Below are 13,531 nucleotides of genomic sequence, written 5' to 3'. Positions count from 1 at the left end.
TCAGGCACAAGGCAGGGTACACCCTAGACAGGGTGCCAATCCATCGCAGGGCACAATCACATACACACTACAGACACATGCCATTCAACCTACCATGCATGTCTTTGGACTGGGGGAGGAAACCAGAGTATGGGGAGAACATGCCAACTCCGCACACACAGGGCCACAGTGGGAATTGAACCCCCAACCCTGGAGGTGTGAGGCAAACATGCTAACCACTAAGCCACCGTGCGCCCGCCAATAAAGAATAATCTTTCAATTTACAAGGACGTTTACAGGGGACCATTTCACAGATATCTGCATTTTAATTGTATATTTTTTTCTTATATCATGCCATATTATTTATACAGATGTATATATAAATGTCCTTGTGTTTTAAATGGAACAGAACCACACAGTTGAAAGGATGTGGCCAGAGATAAATAATAGGGCTAATTATCCACTCAAATCTGTACTTGTAGAGCTAGCTGACCAGGAAATCTTGGACAGGGAGGACAATCTTGTCAGATACTGTGTCTCCAACTTCACGTGCCAGCTATGTCATCTTGGCATGAGTCAAGTTGTGTAAGCTTGGAATGAACACAGGATTCCAGGTATGCTGAAAGAAACTTTATTAAAGCAAAATCAAGAGCTGTTTAATACCAACCAGTCTGACTTGAACCTATTGCTGCTCTAGGGAAAGGTATTCCCTATGTGTTGGTAGAGGGTGGATGTCTAAAGAAAATCCCAGAGGATCTGTTGCCTCATGCCAAGGAGGCAGCAAACCTTTATGACAGAGTTAGGCTCTTCACTAACTAGACATTCAACATTTGGAACAGATCCCTTCTCTTCCATGAGACAAAGGGCATGTGAGGAACACCACTCACATTTCTACATGTTATAACTATGCTGTGAACAGAGACTTCACATCTTTCAAACTAGCTTTGTTAGATCTTATCAACACAACCAGAAGATACACTTAACATGGACAATAATCATAAAAAGCAGAAAAGCAGAAATTACTAATTAGCAAACATTAGCTCTTAAACAGTTTAGTGAACAGAATTAATGTCCTCCAGAGCAGACAATGCATCAGAAAGGCCAGTGACTTCATAAACATTACTAAACACTTGTCTACATTTTAGACACTGTGTAGAAGTTTCCTGCCACTGCAGCACACACACTTTACATTCAACAAGGCTTCTGCATCAGACTGCATACATTGGATGCTGGAATGGTCCTGTGAAGTAAGATGTTCACAAAGTTTGTCAATAAAGTGACTGATGTTCCCTGTACTAAGAAATTTTTAGTCCATCTGTAACGGCCCAGTCTAGGTTGGGCCACACAGAGTAACCAGCTTAGGATTCAATGGATTGATCTTTAAATATTAAATGAGGTCGCCAGGAATAACAACACAACAAGGTTGTTCAAAAAGGTTATGGTATATTATATCAGACAATATATACATATAACTATACAAATGAACCAAAACAGGCATATCTTCAGGGTGGGCCAAGGCCAAAATAATAAACCAAAGAATTCTATTGTTTAGGTAGCTAGGTTACCTAAAAGGAAATGAAAGAAAAATATAGGGATTCTTCCCGATCTACCTAAACAAAGAAACAGAGTCAAACGGAACCCTCTCCCAAATGAAATGGCAGCCACACCCCTACTGCCAGTGAACTAAGTGAACATGTATATATATACACAAGTGAAGAGAATGTACAAAAACAATATAGGGACAACCAAACTCAAACTTGAAAAACCAGGCAAAAGTCAAAACCAGAACAGCAATCAAAATACAGCGTTAGCCACAAGAGCAAGCAACACAAACCAAACAATCTCCTAACAAGAAATCACACATTCTCACTCCGTCTTCCTCTTTAAAAATGGCCGCCAATCAGTGAGGTCATTCTGGAGGCAGGAGCAAGGCAGGCTAGGGCAGGCTGGAAAGTCTCCGCTTCTCATAACTCTCCAGTCGTAACTGGTATTTTGTTTTTGAATATTAAAACAAAACATGAATGAACACGTCATCGTTTGTTTTTCATTTATCAATTTTGAAACCAAAAAACAAATGAACGCGACTTACACGGACCTAAAACATTTTGCAATTTCAAATATTAAGTTGAAAATGTTAACATTTTACAATCTTATAATCATAGTTTATAACTCACTTCATCACGATATCCTAGAAAAGTGTATTCAGATAGTCGTATAATTTCATGTGTCGCAAAACAGAAAAATTACGTTTTGTTTTCACTTTTCCTCAACAGAACTTCAGAATATCTATTTTCGTTTTTTTGGACATCTTTCCCGGACCTGGCAACCCCGACCGATGTAAACTGAGCATGCGCATGATAAAGGCCGCTAAAATTAACCAGCTAGGTAGTTATCGTGTACAGATGGATTAATTTAACTAGTTGAATGTGGTGCGAGTTTTAGTCACGTATCTTTATACGTTAATGCTTTTAAATAATACAATTTTGTAATAGTCTTCCGTGGTGGTTGCTGATTATTTTTGACTTGCCTCACTGCACTGCAGACGGCGCGGCCTTCTCATCCTCGGTGTGTATTTAAGCGCTTGGCCGATCAGAGCGCCGTAACGCTGCAGGACACCACGCTGTGGTTCTGCTATAGGACTCTTCCGGACCAGATACATTTAAAGTGAAATACCCGTGCCATTGTTTTGTCTCTAAAGCTAATAAATAAGCATTTTTGGCTGTCTGTATTTTGGATGTAAGCGAGTTATCTTAACATCCTCACGGTGCTGTTTGCTTTTCTACACTGAACAGTTGAACAATGGAAGCTCCACCAGTCACTGTCATGCCTGTTACAGGGGGCACAATTAATATGATGGAGTACTTATTACAAGGTAAGTTACATTCTTTTCTTGATAACTGGTTTTAAAATTTATCTGCCACAGGACCCCCCCAGTTATGGTACTGGCGCGCCAGAGTGCAGCACAGTGTAGTGGTTTTCTTTCCCACATCTTTGACCCAGCTCTGCATTAATTCAATGATTTGGGAACCTCGATCTACCGGAATACAGAGCTGCCAACAACAAACCCTAGTACGCAGAAAGAGGGGAAAAAAACCTCTTGAAACCACAAAACCCCAAGCTTATGTAGATGGACCAGATGACAACACACTTACTGCGTAACTCGCAGATTCCTTACTCTGGTCCTGGAGGACATTATCCTGCACATGAGTGTTTATCTGCTCTAACAAAGCCACGTCAACTCAGAAAGGGCCACATATTTATGTTTAGCAGGACAAACACTAAAATGTACAGTTGCATTCAAAATTATTCAACCTCCATTGCAAATCAGGTTGATTATCAAAATTTACAGACTTTATGCTGTTTGCAATGAACAAATCAAACACAAGCAATTGAAATAGTTCAACACAAGTGCTTCAAGTGGTTTCCCCCCATTCAACTGAACAGGAGGCCATTGCTCATGAGGAATGGCCTAAGATTCCTCAGGAATGCTGTCAGAAGCTATGCATCTCATTTCCAGCAGGTCATAACAGCAAAAGGGTGCTTATTAAGTACTAAAGATGCCTGCCATGAAGGTGTTGAATAATTTTGAGACTGGAGAAATCATTGTAAGTTGCATTTTCAGTTGAATTTGGGGAAACCACTTGAAGCATTTGTTGTTTAGCTATTTCAATTGCTTGTTTGATTTGTTCATTGCAAATAGCTGAAAGTCTGTAAATTGACAAACTTGGGTTGAATAATTTTGATTGAAACCGTATGTTACAAGGGGCACTCAAGTACCAGGGTTGGGAACCTGTGGCATAAATGATAGACATGTAGCGGTTGAACTGATCTTTCACTGCAATATGCAGAAAAGTTTGCTTTTGTAATCAATTAGCTGAGTGTATAAGCTTACTATATACAATTATTGCAAAATTAACATAAGTGCATGTCTGGACTGCAGGCTGGTCAATGTCCATGTTATGTTGCACATTATATCAAACTATCAACTGTAGTGATATTTAAAGTTCATTTTATTTATAAACATTTCTAGGTCTAAGCATCAGTACAGTATAAAATTGGTCTTTCTGCTTCTATTATTGACATGAATGGAAAATATCAAAGAAACAACTTGTCTGCGAAACAAAAAACAATAAATATATTAAAGTAAAATTGACAGCCTAAATGCTATAAGAAAATATTAAATGGAGAGACACGGCATATCCTACCCTGTTCTTTTATTATTGAGCAACCTGTCTGTTGATTTAATGTGTCTGAAAAGTGAGGAACTAATGGGAATATGTTGATTCAATTATGTTGAACTGAGAAAATGTCTAGTGCGTAAAAGGGTGAGTATGTAGAGCACATGTTGTAAATAATATACTTTTCAGGTCTCCCTGTAGCTATGGCCAATGCTCATTTTTATTTTATTTATTTATTTATTTTTATATTTAAAACCTGATAAAGCACATGCCACCTTTTTGCATGGCATTTACCCATTTGAATATTCCCACTCGGATCCAGCCAGACTGTGTGTTTGTTTTGGTGGATGGGATTTTGGAGAGTATACACAGGTGCAGCTCAAAAAATCGTGGAAAAGTTAATTTTTCTCCTTTAATTTAATTCAAAAAGTGGAACTTTCATATATTGTAGATTCATTACACATAAAGTGAAATATTTCAAGACCTTTTTTTGTTTCAGTCTTGATGCTTACAGCTCATGGAAATAAAAAAAAAAATCTAGTATATCAAATTATTAGAATAAAGAATTTATAATACAGAAATTTTGACCTTCTGAAAAGTATGTTAATTTATGCATTTAATACTTGGTCTGGGCTCCTTTTGTACGAATTACTGCATCAATGTGGCGTGGCATGGAGGCGATTAACCTGTGGCACTGCTGAGGTGTTATGGAAGCCCAGGTTGCTTTGATGGCAGCCTTCAGCTGGTTTGTATTGTTGGGTCTGGTGTGTCTCATTTTCCTCTTGACAATACATGTCAATACAACAGTCAGGCGAGTTGTCTGGCCAGTCAAGCACAGTAATACCATGGTCAGCAAACCAGTTACTAGTAGTTTTGACACTGTGGGCAGGTGCCAAGTCCTGCTGATTTCCTTTTCCAGCATCTCCATAAAGCTTGTCAGCAGATGGAAGCATGAAGTGCTCTACAGTCTCCTGGTAGATGCTGCATTGACTCTTGACTTGAGAAAACACAGTGGACCAACACCAGCAGATGATATGGCACCCAAAATCATCACTGACTGTGGAAACTTCACACTGGACTTCAAGAAACTTGGATTCTGTGTCTCCTCCCTCTTCCTCCAGACCCTGGGACTTTGATTTCCAAATGAAATGCAAAATTTACTTTCATCTGAAAATTGATTGTGGTTGTGTGTACTGAACCAGACTGTGAGATTAAAGGCTCAGGAAACCTTTGCAGGTGTTTAGAGTTAATTATCTACTTAGAGCTCTTCTCAGGTCCACATTTCTGTATTATAAATTCTTTATTCTAATATTTTGAGATACTGGATGCTTGATTTCCATGAGCTGTAAGCCATAATCAAGATTAAAACAAAAAAGGCTTGAAAATTTTCACTTTAAGTTCCACTTTTTTTAATTAAATTACTAAAAAAAGAGAAATTTTCCATGGTATTCAAATTTTAACGTGTAAGGTTAAATTTTTTTGAAAAAGGATTGTAAAAAGTCCTTCATCACAGTTCACCTAGATAAAAAGTGAAAGCAACCACTAACCATAATAAATGCGTCTGTCCGACCTGCATCATTTACCCTTAAATGATTTGGCTTTTCCACCAGGTGAAATGTATGTGTTTGGGCTGCCAACTTAGCTGAAATAGTAGAAAAGTTTGTGTTCTGTATAACTCTAGGTTTAAAGACCATAAATGCTATCGCTAAACTGTAAATTTTGGCACCTCCTTTATAATGTATACATTTGTATGCAACTATGGCATTAATTTTCCATCAAAAGTATTGTGGTCATGGATCAAAAAATAATAAGTGTGAATCAAACATTTAAAAACGCATGTAAAAATATATTGTATAAAACTGAAACACGAATTAAAAATTTTCTTAATCGTGCACACAATCATGTTTTCCTTGGTTATATTACTCTGTTTTTTGTGCTGTTTGATATTTTCTGCTTTTTTTGAATGTTTATGCTGTTTTTCCCTTCGCACTTGTTTCCATGTTTTCCGTTTGTTTTTCCAAATGTTGCAGTTCGAGTTTCATGTAAATCAGGGTGGGCTTTAGCGTCACCATTGGTCCACTACAGCTCCTCCTCTAGCCAGTCAATCGAAGAGGGGAGTTGATGTCACTCCATTGTGACTCATGGCTGTTGTGTTCATAAACATACGTAGACGCCGCATTGGCTGCTGGATCGTAGGTCAACATCGCCACCGTATTAGTCCGGGCAACAGTAAGTCTCAGATTATATTATAGTTTATATTATAAACTAAATTGCAAACTGACTTTTATGACAAGCTCCTCATTTAGGCTGAGCGACTGACATATTTTGCATCTTAATGTAGTTAGTTGGCTAGTTACCTTTTCTCACACTATGAAGGTTTCCCAAAGAGAAACAGTTGAGGCGGTGGGAAGGAGCTATTAGAAGGGAAGGTGCTTCCGCAAGTGAGTCTTTCGTACTATGCAGTGAACACTTTGAGTAGGAGAACGTTGACAGGACAGATTACGGACTGTCAGGATTAGGGATGGAGCTAAACCACCTGACTACGGTTTCCCCACTCATCTCCAAACAGTATCGATATGCTTTAATGATTGAATAGCTCGTCATCAAATTGTGGCTATTATTATTATTATTATTATTATTATTATTATTATTATTATCACCACAAATGTTTTTACCACCGTAACTATAAATGTTTTACCAGGTCCATAAAGGATTATTTTATAATTATCTTTGTAATTGTTTGAGTATATTGGTATCCTTTTTGTGCTCAGAAAATATAGAAAGCAGACTGACTGCCAGTGTCTCACTATTTGACTTTTATTTGCCGATTTTGTTCCATTTGTATACAATGATAGTCTATTATTAGTACTTAAAGATGCCCTATTTCATTTTCTTTCAGTATTTAAAAATGAACAAGCTTTAAGAGTTCTGACCTGGAGCACAAGCAAAAGCTAAAAGATGGGGTTGAAGACAGAAAAATCCATTTTCACAATGGAAAAAACTTCATGCACAGTTCATGTACATTACATTATATTACATTAAGGACGTCTCAGCATTTATTAACCAAGAAAAATAAGCCAAATCTATGCTTGACAAGTGTGAGTTTTCACAGGCCTGATGACAATTAATAATTTTTTCCAAGTTTAACTATCTAGATTCTAAGTAACTGGAGACTTTTTTTTTTTTTTGTACTCCATGTAAATCATAAACCATTGAAATTGTTTGAGAAATGTAAATGTTATTATGCTTTTTATCCAGAAAAATCCAGCTCCCCCCATTTACTTCTGTTTGTTTATAGGGCAGTCTTGCCTGGATCAATATGGTGGTGACGTTGACCTACGATTCAGCAGCCAGTGTGGCATCTACGTATGTTTATGAACACAACAGCCGGGAGTTGCATTGGAGTGACGTCAACTCCCTTCTTTGGTTGATTGGCTAGAGGAGGAGCTGTAGTGGACCAATGGTGATGCTAAAGCCTGCCCTGATTTACATGAAACTCGACTGCAACATTTAGAAAACCAAGCGGAGAATTAGGAAAGGAGTGCGAAGGGAAGCATTCAAAAAAAGAAAAACATGAGCAGAAAATGTCAGAGCACAAAAAAAGTTTAATATAACCAAGGAAAACATGATTTTGTGTGTGATTCAGAAAACTTTGAATTCATGTTTAATTTTTTTGCAATATAATTGTAAATGCATTTTTAAACGTTTGATTCACGCGTATTATTTTTTTGATCCGTGACCACAGTACTTTTGACTGAAAATTAATCCCATATGCAACATTTTGCACTTTCTTTCCTCAGGCAGTGTACTGGACCAGTCTTTGGACAGTCTGCTCCATCGGCTTAGAGGTTTATGTGACAACATTGAGCCAGAAAGCTTTGCCGATCACGAGCTTGTATACCTTCTGAAAGGTCAGCAGGGAAATCCATTCATCCTGCGAGCCAGACGGTCACTCGCTCACCCTACTGCTCCCTGGCACCTACGTTACCTTGGGCAGCCGGAGGTGGGTGATAAGAGTCGTCATGCCTTGGTACGGAACTGTGTGGATGTCGCAGCCTCACATAGTCTGCCTGACTTCCTCAATGAGATGGGCTTCCGAATGGATCATGAGTTTGTGGCCAAAGGGCATATTTTCCGCAAAGGGGCCCTCAAGGTGGTTGTAAGCAAACTGTCTCGAGTGCTTGTGCCAGGCAACACGGAGAACACTGAACCTCTGTCTTTGTCCTACCTAGTGGAACTTAGTGTGTTGGCACCAGCTGGACAGGACACAGTGTCTGAGGACATGCGTAGCTTTGCAGAACAGCTTAAGCCACTGGTACACTTGGAGAAAATCGACCCCAAAAGGCTCATGTAGGTGCCAGAAACCATCCTGACTGAACTTGGAGTGTCAGTTTGAATTATTTTGAAGAAGGTGGCATCACTCTAAATATCAAGTCTTGAAATAGTAAAGTGTGCTAGATTGCAAGGTGTGTTTAATTTACAACTGAATAATTTATCCATGCCAACAGAATGGTACTTTTGTAAACGATTTGCTTTCTATGGATAAAATATGCAATTTTGGATATCAGTGTGTTATTTAGTCTTTTCAGTAGTTTGACTACAGGAGGATGTAAATGTTATTTTCAGAATTAAAAAAAAAATATGCCTCATTTACTATTGCACAATTCCTGTTACAGATGCCATTTTTCTATGTTTGTTTTTACACTGTTTTTGCACTAGGTGGCTCTCTTATCCTGTTTGATACTTTTCCTGTTTCCTCATTGAGTGGCATGTCTTTTATACCTCACAAGTGAGAGATGCAGTTGCTATGGCAATAATTAGAGATCTGCACCCCAACCCCCCAGTATCTCTAATTAGCTTTCTCAATTGCTTAATGATACATCGACCTGTGAAAGCTCTTCTTTCTTCCCTGTCAGAAAAGTGGAGATATTTTTTTTCTCTTATCTGCTCTCATCTCCACTATTAACTCATGAGAGCTGACACCAGAGATGGCAGCTAGAGATGAGGCCATTACTCTTCCGGTGCTCCAACTGGGATCCCACTATTTAAAATGTATGAGAGAATTTACCATTAATTCCTGTTTTAGTACATACACTCATTTGAATGGAGATAGAAATTACTGGAGTGCTCATGTTTGTCTCAGATGAATTGAATTGATGTTGGCTTCCTTTCATAAAGAGGTGGGTTGGGTATGTAGTATGTATGGTGCTGCAGAATCCCATTGGCCCTGTGCTGTCTTGTTAGTCAGTTTCATACCACCTTATAGTCATGAGTGACTTTAATGATGCAAAGCTTTAAAAATATTTTTTATTTTTTGTTTTAAATTCTGAAAGAGTAGTACTTTAAATAAAAAACAACAACTCACTATTACTAAGCTTGAGTACATTTCTCCTCAGTTGTACAGCACTAGGTTGTATTGAATTATTAAAGTCACATTTAGAAGTATTTTTTTTATTTATATCTTAAAATTAAACACTTAAGCCTGATTAGATCTGATAACTACTTCCTGCAAATGAATAGACTTAAATGCATTCACTTTTCACCTTTAATAACACTTCCTGTATTATCAGTAGTCCCTATAGAGCATATTTCCATATGCTGTATCTTCAGCTTATGTTAATGTTGCCAGAATGGAAATTAATATTGCACTGGGACCAAAAAGTCCCTTCACCTGTGAGCATATACTAAAATGGTATCATTCCAAATTTCCTCCTCCCTTGGAAGCTCGATCACTGTGCTAGTGTTATATTTGTGAATGTGGTAAGAGGTGTGTGAGTGTATCACATGAGTTAACTCTCTCAATGCCTCATGTGTGAAGAGTTTTTAAAAACATTTTTTTTTTTTATAGCAGTCAGCTATTTTCAAACTTGTCACCTTGTTTTAAATGAACCTCCCCATGCATACCTTTCATCTCGGAGCTGTTTGTGAATATCGGGAGTAATCAGTGCCAGTATTGCTAGCATGATTAACTGAGTGTTGCAGGTCCACTCACTGGGAGTATGTATAGGGGCATTATGTAAAATTGTGCATGCTATAGGTAGATCTAATTAAACCAGTCCGTACAGGATTTTGCAGAGTTTTTGTGATTTTTGCAGCCAAAAATGCTGTAACAAACCACCCCGAACCCCCCCCCCCCAACATTTGCGATGCAACTTGTAGTTTTTTTGTGTGCTTTTTTTGCAGGATGTGTTGACACAGTGGTGTTTGTTGGTAAATGAGTCCTTTTATCAGTACTCATGTTCGACGCATACGAGTTGAAGAGGGCTTTGTCTGAATGCATGTTGTGATGATGTCACATGACGTGTCTTGGCCCAAATCTGTGGAAAATCTGCGGTAATTTGGAAACATTGCAAGCTCCAGAATATTTCGGTCTTTACTTGATTGTGTGTTAATTTCTACGATCGCGAACTCACTAAATCCTGTAGGGACTGTTAAATGTGTTTTTGTCAGAAATGTTTTCATGATTAGAAACTGATTTGTGAAATGAAGTCTAACTTGAAGCCATTATACCATGAGATTAGAAGTCTGCTGAGTGCAACACTGTTTTGGTATTCACACCCAAGCCAACCCTGCTGGAATGTCTGGTAAGGAGTGTGTGAAGCAGTATTCCTGAAGATGCCTTGATGCTCAGACGCTGCCCTGGTCTGCAGCCTCCACAACTAGTGCACTATACTCCTTTTGACTTGGGCTTTCAATTTATGCATTTATTTCAGTCAATAATCCACAAACAGGTTCACTTTAGTGGATTATTGCACATACTTGATTCTTATCTGACTATCTTAACTGGGTCTACTCCAATAATTTTTCTGCATCTCTCAATACACCCCATGGTAAAAGTGCCTTTTCTAATCTAAATATTCTTTTGTTTGGCATGTTATTAGATGCAGAAAATTCAGATTGTGGTTTGCTAAATTCTTGGTACCCAAGTCCCAAGAGAATGCTGAACTCTAGGTTGCATATGACTCATCAGAACACCTCATACCTGTTCTATGTTTAGCATGTGCAATAACACAGTTGTAATTTCCTAAGTAAATGGCACCACACATTGAAGATTCAGTGGGTGTATTGTGTAACTGAGTGTGTCCAAATCGTAGGTGTGTTGGGTGAGGGTGGGTAAGAATTCATGCGTGTGTATGGACGTAATTTGTGGATTTAAGAAGTGGTAACTTTTGTCACTTGTGGAATGTCCAAGTGCATTATGTTTTACCCTCAAAATACAGATCTTTCATTATATGTGAAGGAAACAAATATTTGCCATCTTATCAATTCTGAATAATGTTTAATATTAAATAATATCAAGTAAAATGTACATGTATGCTATAGAGGAAGGTGAAATTTTTCATGCAGTGGTGTTTTTTTCCAGAATAGTTTACATATAATTTCCATTGACTATGCAATATTTTGTGACTTGGGTCTTTATTTAAGACATGGGATATTTGGGCATTAAAAAAAAAAAACCATCGCAAATTGAGTGTATTTTGTATCATGGGAAAGGCCTGTGTGTGTCTCTCTCTCTCTCACACACACACGTGCATCACTTATTCATAATAATAATCATTATTTAATTGATTATTAATAATTTACTTGTCATGCATGACAAAAACAAATCAAAAGATATCTTGATATTATTCTGATGCTAAAATTGACAAGCAAGGAAAACTGACATGATCGCAGAATTGTAGTTAGTTCAATTATTTGTGATAAAAATGTTAAGGTTAATCTTTTTTTGTGGAAACAGAAATCTTATTTAAAGGTGTAACAATTGGCTTCTGTACATTGGCTTAGATAAAATACCTGTATGTTCTATAGAAAACATAGAGAAATTAAAGAGAAATAAAATGTTAATTTGAATACAGTGTGGTGACTTGGCTACAGCAGTGGTATTTGAAGTCACCACCTGTAGGCCTATGTTCGGCTCTTAGTAAAGCTACTGTAACAGCAAATGTTTTGTAAGGTTCTTGTTTCAGTGGTCATTACCACATACACATTTTCTGAAAGTCTCAAAATCTAGACTGCAACAATTAAAATTAACCCTGATCCTCCCTATATAAGAACAGACTCTGGAGATAACTAATCCATGATGATCTCACTTAAATCTGTTTATCAAAAAACTGTAGACTATCCCGGTGAAATATCCAGCTTGGTGGTGAACTCTCTGTACCATCTCTTCACACCAATGAAGGAACAGACCAAGGTCTGATATGGAGCAACAGCCAGTGTGCTGAGTTAACTCTGCTGCTTCATTTTTCTACTTGTCCTGATGGACTCAAATAAAATTGCTGTTTTGTAATGTGGCTGATGGTTATCAAGCACAGGCACCGTTTGATCCTACAGGATATACACCTATAGTAACCTGCAATGCTGGTGTAATTTCCTCTATACAATCTCAGAAAAAGGGTACCAGACTGTATCCTTATCGATGGAGTCAGGCACTCAAGGGTACACATTTTATAACTCACCTGTGTATACCTCGAAAGATGAATGTCGTGTACGTTTAAAGCTTTACTCTATAAGCTAATTATGATCTATCTATATGTCTTAAATTATTTTACCCACTAGGTAAACATATTAAAGGTATAAAATACAGTATGTAAATTGAGAGTACCAATCCAGGGACAAAGGAAGGTACAGTTTAGTACTATTTTTTTTTTAGGCATACAACTGTAAATAATAATGTGATGTTATAGTACTGTGTTAGATACGCTCGCAAGCAGTTTGAGAGGTCTTTAAGTTCTCTCAGTGGAGCCACTCAGGGCATGCATGCTGTTCGTGTGATTATAAAGACCGTGGGAGAGACGTCTGTGGAAACTTCCATCACCCAAAGCTCATGAGTGTAAATCTGGGATTTGTTTGACGAAGATGTACAGACCGTCATCGATCGAAACATCTTAAAGCATTTGTTCAACATTAATCTCCTCCATCGGAATAGGTGGGCATGGCCTCGCACCCTCCTCACTGGCCAATTATGGGCGAGCTGCGTTTCTTCAACTCCACACCGCCGGTGCGTCATCCTTCTACAACCGCCAAAAGGGCCGAGCGTAGCGGCGCGTGAACGGGATCTCAACGGACCAAAGTGATCCACTGAAGAGAGGAAGACCTGCTCAGGCGATAAAGAGTCTTTTTAAACTGAGCTTTTAAACTAAGAGGAACCTGGACTGGATTTGAGCCACGCAGTTGTCTCCATACACAGGCTAATAATGAACGCATGACTGTGCATACTCCACTCAGACTGAAGAATTTCTAATGGGATTTCGCTCTGTTCAGTGGCCATGGCATAATGATTCATCGAGGACTTCTCCACACTTGACCTTCTTAATAGAAAGTAAAGATGCAACTTTTCAGAGCGCTTAGGATCAATCACAGCCTGGTCGCAT

General features: G+C 38.2%; 1 protein-coding gene across 2 annotated transcripts; it reads left to right on the top strand.

Moving 5' to 3' along the window:
- Positions 1-2,290: 2,290 nt before the first annotated feature.
- med18 (mediator of RNA polymerase II transcription, subunit 18 homolog (yeast)) lies at positions 2,291-8,821 on the top strand. 2 transcript variants are annotated; one of them, XM_053631846.1, is made up of 3 exons: positions 2,291-2,643; positions 2,772-2,851; positions 7,958-8,821. In XM_053631846.1, exons 2-3 carry the CDS (start codon positions 2,779-2,781, stop codon positions 8,509-8,511), a joined length of 627 nt encoding a protein of 208 aa, XP_053487821.1. In that variant the 5' UTR covers positions 2,291-2,643; positions 2,772-2,778; the 3' UTR covers positions 8,512-8,821. The 2 variants fall into 2 exon arrangements, with proteins under 2 accessions (XP_053487821.1, XP_053487813.1); XM_053631838.1 differs by having other exon boundaries at positions 2,292-2,544.
- Positions 8,822-13,531: the final 4,710 nt, after the last annotated feature.

The sequence above is a fragment of the Ictalurus furcatus genome, chromosome 1, assembly GCF_023375685.1.
Source record: "Ictalurus furcatus strain D&B chromosome 1, Billie_1.0, whole genome shotgun sequence".
NCBI lineage: Eukaryota > Metazoa > Chordata > Actinopteri > Siluriformes > Ictaluridae > Ictalurus > Ictalurus furcatus.
Note: the sequence above shows the minus strand (reverse complement) of the source record. Positions and strands in the feature narration are given on the sequence as shown.